Below are 12,740 nucleotides of genomic sequence, written 5' to 3' on the forward strand. Positions count from 1 at the left end.
AAAGTGTTTATGTATGTTACATTTTGGTTTGTCAGAATTGCATTATTATCATCATTACCACAGCATTGTTTATTACTGAAAACTCCAGGGGGCCAGACCCCATTGGGCATGAAGTAGCTGCAGCCTTTCAGCCTCCTGGACCTCATTTATAAAGCTTTTGTATGCACTAAATGGGCTTGAAATGCATATATGCAACTTCCCACGCAAACATCAGGATTTATAAAAGAAAAATTGAAATGTTACGTATGTTTATGGCAACACTGACCCATGCATACACAACATTTCAGAGAAACTAGGAAATGACAACACCCTCAATTAAGTAGGGAAATGCAGCCAAACCACGTAAATAACGACTCCCACACATGATAATTCATATCACTGAGCTGATAGTATAATGTTATCGACGTGACAAACATTTTACACCTCAAAAATGATGACTAGGATGCACAGAGTAGTAGTTCCTTTTAAAGAGGGCCAATGCTACGTATTTGCACTGAAGAATTTTTTTGGTTTATCATCAGTTTATATCAGCTATATGTTGCCATTTCTCAAGAAACTAGCTGACAGGTCAGGAATATGTCAGCCAAGCTTCACTCCATCATGTCTGCTGTGCTGGAAGCCATTAACTAGCCAACAAGGCCCTATATCCAGTTTTTGTATGGTGTGGGTGTCCATACAAAAAAAAAAAGAAGAAGAAAAACATGTTTTTGCCAACATAAAAAGTTAATTTGCAGCAGTGTCTGGTTCTCCTAATGTAATCAGAGCACCTTATTGCCCTCATGTTGCAATAAGGGCACGTAGTGAGAGCTGCTTTTGTTAACCATAAAAAGTTACATTCCATTAATGCATAATTCATCCATGATGTGTCTGGCAAACATTGTGTCTCAGTGGCCTGAGCCGGCCTATTATTCATTTATATTAAGGCAAAATAGCTTTGACAGATGTGAGAGAGCTGTATTTGGTGGCTAGCTTGTTGGTAAGGTAACTGGCTGAACCCTCAGTGTTTCATATGACGTGTCTTATCTTTGTAACATCAATCACATCATTACATGTGCCAGGTGATAGTGACCACCTGCTCGGGCGATTGTGCCTTATACCTTACCTGGACCCGCAGAAGAGAGGCGCTATAATACCACACATGACCTTGTACACTTGATTGTGGAGCACAGCCAGACTCTGGATGTAGGTGGTGGAGCTTTGAGACATAAGGAGGGAGATGCGGTTCTAGCAGCCAATGAAGTTCTGTAGCATTATGATTGCATATTTATGAGGTTGATTAGCATATCCCATATATGGATATTTCAGGGCGACATCCGAGGCGCACTCATGCATGCATATTTACAAGGTGATTGTGACTTATAATTGGTAAATTGCATAGAAATGTGCGTATTTCATTTTTAATAAATTACATTTTTTTTCTCGTAAACATTTTCCTATTTTTTTGGGCATGAAGATATTTTCATTCTTAAATCCATGAAATGTTTTATAAATAAGGCCCCGGGTGTCTACGTTACTCATTAATTGTCATCATTAGGATACAATTAAATTAGTAAACTCAAAAGGAAATAGAAGAATTGCTAACAAAATGACAAAAACAGGAAAAAAATACAAATATTTATAAATTTTCTTTTTAATATAAAACCTACACTACTGTGCCGTTCTGCATGCATGATAAATGAAGAAAGACAGACCAGCTGCTTAAACAATAATATGAATTACAAATAAAAGAGTCACTAATGGTGAAACATGAATAGAAACCTTCAGTCACAGGAGCCCCAAGACTGAGCTTAAGGAACACTGACCTACTTCAAACAATTCTCAGAAAATGTGAAATGAAAACTAGAGGACTGGGAGAAAAACCCAAATAGACAGGAAGAATCTGTAAAGTACACACAGATACTGATCAGATGCAAGGTTCAAACCAAATATGTTGGCATCATCTACTTGTTGATAATATATGACCTTCAATTTAATAGTCAATAAATATTTATTTCCAAGCCATGTTATTCTTAGTGGAGAGCCATTCTGATCTAAAGGTAGTTTTTTAAACCTTACTGGACCTACACTATATGCTCTGTAATAAAACTTTTAGGTCAATAAAGAAGCTTTAAAAATAGGCCAAATTAGAGAAACACAAGTGCCGAGTAGTTTACAACATTGCGTTCCCTTTAAATCTGTGAAAATGTACTCAAAGAATGGGGTCCTGCTGTGTCTCTAGCATCTTCCTTCATCATGCCACTAATTTAAAGACCACAATGACTGGCAAGAGAGCCACCTGTTGCTAAGCAACTAAGCATGTTTGACAATGAAAATGTGACATTTAAGATCCTTTGCCAGGAAAGTTTACATGCAGTACAGAACATCCTACCAGTGGCTATTGGGACAATCTGTGAGTCCCATAAGTGGTCTATGTGCTCAGCTACAGTCTTGTTTACATATAAACTCTGATTTTGAGAGGGAGAGCTGCCTGGTCAGAAAGGAATATGCACACTGTTGCTGAGTGAACATTTTTATCATGAATCAGTATTATCTCTGGAAGCAGAATATTTGACTAGGAGACATCAGGAGTTTTGCATTTCAAATGATTCTAATATAGTATGCCTTGCTTTTCAAATGTCTGTAGTCTGTCCATTCAACCCATTTAATTTACTCCAACTTTTCTGTCATATCTCAAAGATCTGAGCATTAGATGGATTGGCTCTGTGTGAATGTGAATGTGTGTGAACAGGCCATGAAATAGGAAGCTAATCACACCTCCTGATTTTACATTGTGATTCCGAATTGAGCAAGTAACCCTCAGTAAAGATGTGAAATTCACTTTCCTGTTGACTTCTTAGATATTGTCATTATAATCTGATGCCATTTTACTTCTAAAGGGATTACTGTAATGGTTCAGAAAACACAAATCTACACAAACACAACTCACAAATTTATCTGAAGGAAGTGCATCTAAAGCAGAAATTTAAAAACTTGCCTTGTACAATACCACACAAAAGAAATTTAAAGCAGGGCCTACGCAACGGCAGAAGTGCTTTTAACTATTTGGTAAGCTCAAAAGCTTTTATATTGCCAGAAACAAAATATGGATGGAGGAAAAATAACAGATGGATGCAAATAGTAATTTCGTTTAGCAATCAGGTTTTCATTATAGTGTTTTTAATTAAGACCTGTGAGGTTCAGGTAATGGAGGGCAGTAGTGATATGCAGAATTGAAGAAAACTTGACAACCACTGTTTGTTCCACTTATGGTAGAATTTCAGATTAGTTGAAATATGAGAGATCCTGAAAGTCTGACACATACATATTTATTAGAGGTTAAATAATTTTGAGACAGTATTGTCGCCACTTTAAACAGTAATGGAAAGTTTTGGCTGGATTGAATTACTAAGATGTCTTCTGAACCACTAGGAATCCACAGAATGGCAGTAGGAGAAGCCATTACTTTTTGACAAACTCAGTAGACTTCATTCAGGTCAGCAGAGGTATGGGGAAAGGGAGCTATAGCAAATCATGAAATGAAATGAATTTCTGGGGGTCAACCCCTTTAGACAGACAAGCTAGATGCCAGCAGAAACAATCTTGGGATCTCATTGTGGATTTCATCTCCACGCCATAACTGACGTCCAGTTGCTAATTAAATCAAAATGCTGCACCGTCTTTGCCAGTATTCTGTCTCATCCTAAGCCACACTTTCTTGAGGATGTTTACCATTATTCAAGCCATTATTCAAGCTTTCCATTTGCCATTGCTTGGCAACTGCAATTACTCTGTACTCACCTGAGGTCTATTCATCTGTTCACTGATCGATTTATTAGATTTACTTTTTCATTATTCACAAAAAACACACTGACTTATATTGGGCTCTATGATTTCACCCGAGCCTTCAGAGAAACCTCACGCAAACATTTGGAGAATGTGCAAGCTCTAGGTTTCTAGACCTGAAAGGCAATTTCTTTAACCAAATCAAATTTAATTTGTCTCATACTATTACACACTGTGCAAACTGAACATGAAATGTTTAATTACAGAAGCTCAAAAAATAATAATAAAAAAAACATAACTCCCCCAAACACATACGGTATAAGAATTTCTAGGTTGAACAATAAGAGAGCTGCTACAGTCAATAACAGGCTTGTATAGGTGGCAGTAAGATGGTCAGACTTGCCCAGATGTGCCACAAGTTTACATTTAGAGGCATTAACATTGAATAGAGAGGGCCGGGCTTGATATGTCCACAGATGGAACATGCTAATGGAAGATTGTTCAATCCAATGTTCCCCTGGTTGAATAAATAGCATTCTAGGGTTAGAATGATTTATCATTAGAGTGTTGGTAACAGACTGCGGTGGGTTGGTACCCTGACCAGGATTGGTTCCTGCCTTGTGCCCTGTGTTGGCTGGGATTGGCTCCAGCAGACCCCCCGTGACCCTGTGTTCAGATTCAGCGGGTGGAAACTGGATGGATGGATGGTAACAGAGTGAGTTATTAATAAACTTTTATCAGGGTGATGTAACTTATAATGTGGACAAACTGAGTCAGTATTTGAATGTCTGTACTGTACATTTTGGTTTAAATTGAAATGTGATGTCTGTTTTACCATTACTTATTCACTTTCATATATCCCACTTTACATTCCTTATAGGTTCTAACTTTCTCAGATGTCATATATATATGGTAGCCTTCATATCCTTCAGATACTCTTCACTCACCCTGTGACATCTGTCATGATCATAGCTTGTCCAAAAGGCAGTTGAGATAGGCTGATGCTCTGGTCTGCGCCTGAAATGATGTTATGAACTCAAGAGTCCTAAAGCACAATTGTCCCAAAACTTCCAAAAATGCCCACTAGAGGGGGATATTACCATCAAACGCCCGACCAGTAAAAGGGAAAACACAAGATCTTAATACAATCAAACGTTTACCCTTCACAAAAATGCTTCGTTACACTGTGATGTTTTGAAGAGCACAAAAGGCAAAAAGGATTTGACAGCAAGGCAAACAAAGTCCCATAGAACAGAAGGTAAAAAATTCCAGAAAACACAGCAGCACAAATACAGAAAAGTACCAGTAACTCACCCACTCCCTAGCATAGTCGAATGAACCACCGAGAACTGTGGCAGACCCTCTGGTTTTATAAGGCCAATAGCAGTTTCCGGTGGTGATTGTCAGGTGCCCCCACCTCTCAGGGAAACCACACAAAAAACTCATAGAACATAACACAGGCAAAGAAAATACAGCAGATAATTAATAAAAGTAACATTAGCATAAATAAACGGCTCAACAAAGAACAAAATGGACATAAAACAGGGATTTGAACCTTAGCCAGAGCTATAACAGATGACAGCAGCATATCTTCAAATTAAAAATCTATTAAAAATAGCAAACAGTCAGAGACCAAATATTAACATTAATAGTTAATAAGTTAATTAACTAATAATTGTAAAAAAGAACGTTTAATTAACATTGTGTAAATAAAAAAGTGAGAGAACTTCTGTAAAAGGCAGCCACCTGTGAGTTGCCCGGAAGTCATAACCACTTAACCATCCTCATCATTCTACCCCAGATGCTAAGGTATCATGTTTAGGTAGGCTTCTGATATTCCCTGTCTCTTGGAATTTTAAATGTCCTGAATTTTTCCAGTCTATAGGATATCTACTAATGTTTCTTCTCATTCAGTTTACCAGATGTGTTCATGCAACCATATCTAAATGATATTAATGAGTTCCAGTCCATTCATCCTGCTGTGCCTGGTTATCCAAAAGCACAGATGAGGACTGGCCACTCTCTGTTGTTGTGGTTTCACCTGGATCTTACCCAGGACTCTTACATCTTGCATTTTTTGTTTTTTGTTTACTTTCTTTCAAATCATTTGGATTTGTAGATATCAGTGTCTTAGTGCCTTTTGTAATTTTTGCATGTGGTGGTGTGTTGGTTTCCCTTGAAGTTATGTAGTTGTCTAGTTCCAGCACTTTAAACAATATTTAAATCACTGCATTAATTGAAAGCACAGAGGCAGAGAAGCGTTTCTAGTACTTTATAATTGTCCACTTTAGGAATTACAACTATTCTATTAAATTATAAGATTACAGTAGTCTCAGTTGATGATAACCAATCTGCACTGGTTTTTAGATTATATTACACCTCTCAAATTACAAATTGCACTCATCCATTAAGAAAAAAAAATAACCTTTTTATTATCACATCTCCTATTTCACAATTTATTCTGGACATTCTGTGACTTTCTGCGGTGGGCGGGCACCCTGCCCAGGGTTTGTTTCCTGCCTTGCGCCCTGTGTTGGCTGGGATTGGCTCCAGCAGACCCCCGTGACCCTGTAGTTAAGGTATAGCAGGTTGGATAATGAATGGATTCTGTGACTTCAAAAGTATAACCCAATTATTAATTGGGAGCAAGAATTGAGGAATTTAGTCCTTGCTGTAAAAGTGTTCAAAACTGTTATGTATCAATGTGAATTTCTGCGTATTTTATGTTTAATTGTTGTTTGTGTTCATTTTCTGTTATTTTTCATTTCTTTATGTGATTTCTGTTGCTTTCAGTTGGTTAATTCTGTAATTGTGTACCATGTCTTTAAATGTTCTCATGTTCCTTGATCATTAATAAAACATTAAAAAGCATTATTTAATGTTTAAAAGATCATGAGTTCATGTTCATTCAAATAGTTATAAATGTTATTAAATGATAACTCATACATTGGGCAATGTACTATTAAACATTTAAAAATGATTTAAAGTGTGAAAGCTGCCAAAAAGTCTTGCAGTGTTACAAGCAGGCCAGACCATTAAATAACCAGTTTTACAGACTGTACAACTCATGAACCACACACTTGCATATGATAAATAAAACATGTGTAACTATTATATAAAGATAATTGTCCCTAACAAGAGAGAACGAGAACAAGCCAGCCAGTATGAGGAAAGGCAGCGTAGTCATTGGTCCCACAAAGAAGCGAAGGATCAGCGTTCTAGGGATGGATCATCCCCACTTAATGTTCAGAGGAGTGGGTATGATCAAGGTGATGTCTTCTCCAGGGAGCCAAGGTACATCGGTGCAAGTATGAAGGAAGACGAGAGGACAACTGACTCCGAGTGGTCTGGCAGATGTCGCTCAAGGCAGCCAAGATGGGTGTCGGATTGGAGAGGACTGCTATTGATGTCTGCACCAGGTGAGCAAGCAATGGGTGAGCTGGGAAGACTAAGAGGGAGTTGAGCTGGGCTGGGCAGGGCATTATAAGTCTTGTTGTTAATCTCATGGATTTCCAGTCTTTCATTGAATTATTTATTTATTGAATTTTGGAGCACTGCACCTTTTTGAGCACTTTGTTTTTTGAATTGGTTTAAAAAAAGCACTGAGCACCTTTACACTATCCTCTTGCTTTATGTGTGTTTGTCCTCATTTGCCAAGCTCATCTGGTTATATTAATGACGGTGTTGGGTTCCGGAGGCTCCCAAAATGGAAGAGGGAGCATGAAACTGACACACACCTTTACACTTGTCTGGTTTTGAATTTTTGCCTATTTCATTTAGAAATGTGTATTTTATATTGTGGATATTTAGGCTTTGGTAATTAGTTGTATGCTTGTTTAATTTCATATTTAAAAGTCTGGGTTTTCTGTACTTACCATTTAAAGTTCAATATTTTTAATTAAGTATTATTTACCCTTTTCCATTATTTTACCTTTTCTGTTTAATAAAACAATCACTATTATTAAGTTCTTATTGCAGGGCCAGGTCTTTTGATTCTTACCCTACCCCTTTTGAAATGCGTCTCTGTTATAAATCACAAAATCCTGCATGTGGTGAAATGACAGTCTGGACAGTGTTTAATAAAGAAGTAGGAAGAGGAGACACTCTTTATGAACTTCTATAAGGCATCTCGTTAAAATGGTTATGTTTTATTTGCACCACAGTGCTACTCAAACACAGCCCTTTGCATCATTACTTGAGGTCATAACCCTTAACTTAAACAAAACTCACCTCATCCATCTGGCCATGGTTAGATTGAACCCACATGCCAGTGTCAGGAGGAGCTATGGGAGGTGCTTGAGTCAAGCCAGTAGCTGACCTGTGAAAACAAGAAGAAACAGAGGCGTGTGATGCTGTCAGTCAGTAATATAATTCTATCTGTAGAGCATTGCAAGTGTCCCTTCTCAAGATGTCAGTGACAGTGGAAAGCTGTGGGGACACCAATAATGGTGTTTGGGTACTGCTAGAAGCAATTAACCCCTTGTGAGAATTTAGAGGATTCCTGTTTTCCTAATTGGGAAGCGGCATCAAATATCAGGGAGCTGTAGTGTGTGGGGTCTTTGAGGTCATTTCTAAAGGTCAGTGAACATTTGATGGGGTACAGATGCATGAGTGCAGCAGTGGATACAAAAGGCAGAGAAACACAGCACAGATCATAATTCATCTCTAATCTGCAATTGTTTTATTGTAATACATCAAGCTTTATAACGCATTGATGAGGTCTCATCTGCAGTACTGCATGCAGTTTGGTCTCCTGGCCATGATAAAGACATAGAAGCACTAGAGAAAGTCCAGAGAAGAGCAACCAGGTTGATTCCAGGACTGCAGGAGATGATTTATGAGGAAATATTAAAGGATTGGACCTTTTCAGTTTAATGAAAAGAAGATTAGGAGGTGACATGATTAAATATGTTTACAATTATAAAAGGAATTAGTACAGTGGATCAAGACTGTAACTATAAAGTGGGTTCAACAAGAACACAGGGACACAATTTGAAACTTGTTAAGGGTACATTCTGCCAAAATATTAGGAAGTTTTTCTTTACACAGAGAACAGCAGTTAACAAGTAATATTGTAGACAGTAGGACATGAGGGGGCCTTCAAAACTGAATAAAGTATTTGGAGGAGTTATGTGGGTGGGTAAGCTTTATTGGGCTGAATGGCCATTTCTAGTCTAAATTTTTCTAATTTTCTAATGCTATAATTAATTTGTCCATAATGTCAAGATGGCTGGTATCATCTACAGCCTCAAAAAGATGATGTTGGCAACTCTAGTTTGTCATGTTATAGCAATTTTATTGCAGTAGTAGTTTGAAATAGCAGTAACAGAGTAATTCCACCCATCCATTTTTAAATGTGCCTATTCCATTATGTGCTCATGGGAAATTAGGCCCTAAACCAGTAGTATCAGGGATAAGGCAGGAGCAGATTCTGGTCCATGGGCCCTCCATTGTAGGGTACACAAACTCATACACCCACAGCAGGCTTATTTCAAGGCACCAGTTAACCCGTCATGGATATAGGAGAAAATCTGTGACCTCCCAAGGAAAAACTAAACAAAGACAAGGAAAACATACAGACTCCACACAGTGACTAGGCTGAGATTTGAGCCTAGGTCATTGGATTTGTGAGATCTTCTGCCCATTCTGCTACTTATTTATTTGAAAAGTGGGAACAAAGAGGAACCTGTCCCAGCAGCAAAGAGAGTTATATGCAGAAAACTGTCAAGAGGGAACACCTGACACTCAAACGATACACAATGATGAACACCAAGTATTCTGCTAAGAGTATGAAATCGGTAGATTAAACAAATAAGGGACCTGGAGATGAAACGTAGTTGAAAACACAGGCCAAGGTTTGAAAACCAGGAAACATAAAAATTGAGACATCTGAAGTAAAACTCAAAGCTCAATCTTCGCCACAATTCCATTTCAAAGAATCAAGAGAAAAGGACAATAAACAACAACAAAAACACTCTAATAATTTTAGATTATATCTCAGAAAACAATGAAGCAAACAGTGCTGACCTTTATATTGTCACACATACACATATTATGCACTTCTGGTCGCCCATGCATAGCAAGACAGTGCAAACCACAACAAATGGTCTAAGCAAAACAATGTTATAATGAAAAGATGTTAACTAAACAACTGTAAAACAAAACCAAAACTAAATCTGATAGTAGGAACAAATTCCTCAGTCTAGAAAACTCCCCAAAATATCCACTCACCGTCAATGGAAAGCAACTTAGAAAAGTCAAGGCTATAACATGGAATTCAAATCAAACATGCTGCCCACCTACAAACAGCAGAAAAGTTGAATTCATATTAAAGGTAAGTGCTTTGTGAGAGGGGAAGTTGGGCAGCATGCCTGCAATTTATTCTAGACGCTGCTCCAGCCACCCACTTGTTCCCTGCATTTTCTCTTTATTAAGTGAATGGCTGATTGTTTCTATGAAGCAACCTGCAGCCTTGAGTGGTGAATTCTCACATCTGATTGCGCCTGTGACGCATGTGTTACTGACCTCTGACAAGCTAGATAATTGTGTGCTGCTCTAGAAACACTGATGTGTAATCTGGGCTCCTCTGTATTAGAATGAACAAAAGATCGTTTTACATTTATAATCAGTTTGATTTTATTTTGGTTTGTATGTGCATGCTTTTAAAGCATTGTGTGTGGTGTAGGATAGTATCTTTTATTTCCTGTTTAGTGTACATCCACATAATTGGGGTGGCAGAGTACAGACAAACAGGAAAATATTTCAGCTTTATAAAGCATCTCACTTATGTGTTTCTCCTCCTGAAGGATTTCACCAATCATTTCTTAGTCTGAACACATGAACTGCTCGATCAAGCATTCATGTTTCTTGATGTTCTTTTTTTGTTTCAGTGAGTTATTTAAACAGTATCCACAGCTTCCTTTATCTTCTTTGATGTTTTTTCCAGCATTAGAATGCACCTTTAAAGAAAATGAATCAGGAATAGCAATGAAGGATTGAAGCTGCAACAACCGCCTACAGTCCACCTCCGCTATCGAGCTCTCTTGCTCTGTGCAGAATTGGAGTGGGCAGAGGCTGAGAGCAGATGCATTATTTCTTCCTCTTAATTTGATGATGAACATCAAATATGGACAATCAAATAAAAAATAAATCATTTTAAAAAGCCAATTGTGTTTAAGCTTTTCTCATAAAGAGAGGAAAAATATCAGAAGTAGCATTTTCAGTAGACTGAAAGCAGAAATGGCAGGCAGGCACTCTTGCCATTCATTTAAAAGCCTTTGAAAATGAATCAAGGCCAAGCCGTGAGAGGTACTGAACAGTGTACTGTAAACAGAAATGTGGGGGTCATAAGCTCTGCAGACAGTCTCTGTTAATCTGTCTTTTATGTAGTGCCTTGAACAATAATTACAGATGCTTAATTAAACAATGAATAAGTCACCTCATCTGAAAGCAGTCAAACATGCTGTCCTGATAACCTGACTGGTACTGTCACGCCAAGAGAACTGAGGGTGCACATTCTCCTAACAGGAAAACCATTCTCAAAACCACTATAATAAACTGTAGGGCCAAAACCAAAACATCCTGCATCAGGTGCTAGGCAGGAACCAACTCTGGATTTTGATTTTTTGATTTGGTTTTAATTTGCTAATCTCTGAGGGGAAATTGTCTCTTTGCAAGACTTTTGGTGGTCACAGTGAAAGGTCAGCCTTTGCATAGCACCCCTGGAGCAATTTTCAATTGCTTGTCACAAGAGCACACTCAAATCTTCTCATATTGAGGTCAATTGACAGGCATCCTTCAAGCCTACTTGTCTATCTTGAGGACGATAAAAAGGAATCTCTACAGGAAAACTGCAGAACCTGGAGAAACCCCTTCACACACACACATACACAAAAGGAGAACATGTAAACTCTACAGTCTGTGCTGACTGACGTTCAAACCCAGTATACTGGAACTGTAGGCATTAATGACTAATCCACTGTGTCTCCACACATTGAACAATGCAATCAAATAACAAACAGCTGAATTCCCAAACTGAACACTTTCTCCACTCAAAATGAAGTAAATGCAGCTACATCCCTGCTTTTCCTTCTCACCAAATTTCTCTGTCTTTTTCTCGATGGTTTCCACTTATTTCTAGTGACCATTTATACACTGTCATGGCCTTGAAACCAGTAAGGCCATTCAGTTATATTAGCCCTGTGAGTCATTTTGAAATGTTACGCTTCTTCATTTATCAATTTTCCTAATGTATACTTTTTATTATGACTTACATGACATTACAAGGCAGCACCGAGTGCAAGGCAGGATCCAGAGCTGGATAGGATGACAATGTGTGGCTTTGCATCGACACTTACACAAAGAAGGGCAGTTTAAATTCATTAGTTACCTAACTCACATGCAATCAGAATTCCAGGAGAGAACACTACATCCCTATCCTCAGATGCTTTAAGTGTTATAGGAGATTAAATGATACACTGTCTCATTTTTTACTTTATTTTTTGATGAAATTTCAACTATGAGTGAAATGCTTTATGATTTCATTATTCAGTAGTAGATCTTTCTTCATTCCATTATGCTGGACAGTTTGGTGTAGTAACTGGAAGACTATGAGATCTCTGTAGTGTGTAACCTGTCATCCGTAGTCAGTAGGGTCCCTCTGGCCTACCTGCTCAGCTTACTTGATAACCTTTCTAGTTTTTGAGTGGCATTCTTCTTCTCCTCGCATTTTCCAATAATGCAAGATGCCCATTCCGTAAAGTCTTTGCAGCTGTTCTGACATTCTCTGTTCTGTGCCCTCCTGGTTTGTGCCTTTCCCCGGCATAGCCAAGAATTTCTTTAGAAAGCGCTATGATCCTTGGGAATTTGCGTCTGCACTGGGACATTTTTTTGAAATGTTGAAATATTTTAAAGGCTTCACAACAACTGGATATCCATCCATTTTCCAACCCGCTGAATCCGAACATAGGGTCACGGGG

General features: G+C 38.1%; 1 protein-coding gene across 1 annotated transcript in view; it reads right to left on the minus strand.

Annotated features, from left to right (window-relative positions):
• Window positions 1–12,740, minus strand: part of LOC127526790 (vesicle-associated membrane protein 2-like) — a 42,049-nt gene that overhangs the window by 10,991 nt on the left and 18,318 nt on the right. Inside the window, exon 2 of the mRNA XM_051923548.1 lies at window positions 7,993–8,080. Coding sequence (XP_051779508.1) covers window positions 7,993–8,080 — 88 coding nt within the window. The remainder of the gene's footprint in view (window positions 1–7,992; window positions 8,081–12,740) is intronic.

The sequence above is a fragment of the Erpetoichthys calabaricus genome, chromosome 2 (assembly GCF_900747795.2).
Source record: "Erpetoichthys calabaricus chromosome 2, fErpCal1.3, whole genome shotgun sequence".
Classification (NCBI taxonomy): Eukaryota; Metazoa; Chordata; class Cladistia; order Polypteriformes; family Polypteridae; genus Erpetoichthys; species Erpetoichthys calabaricus.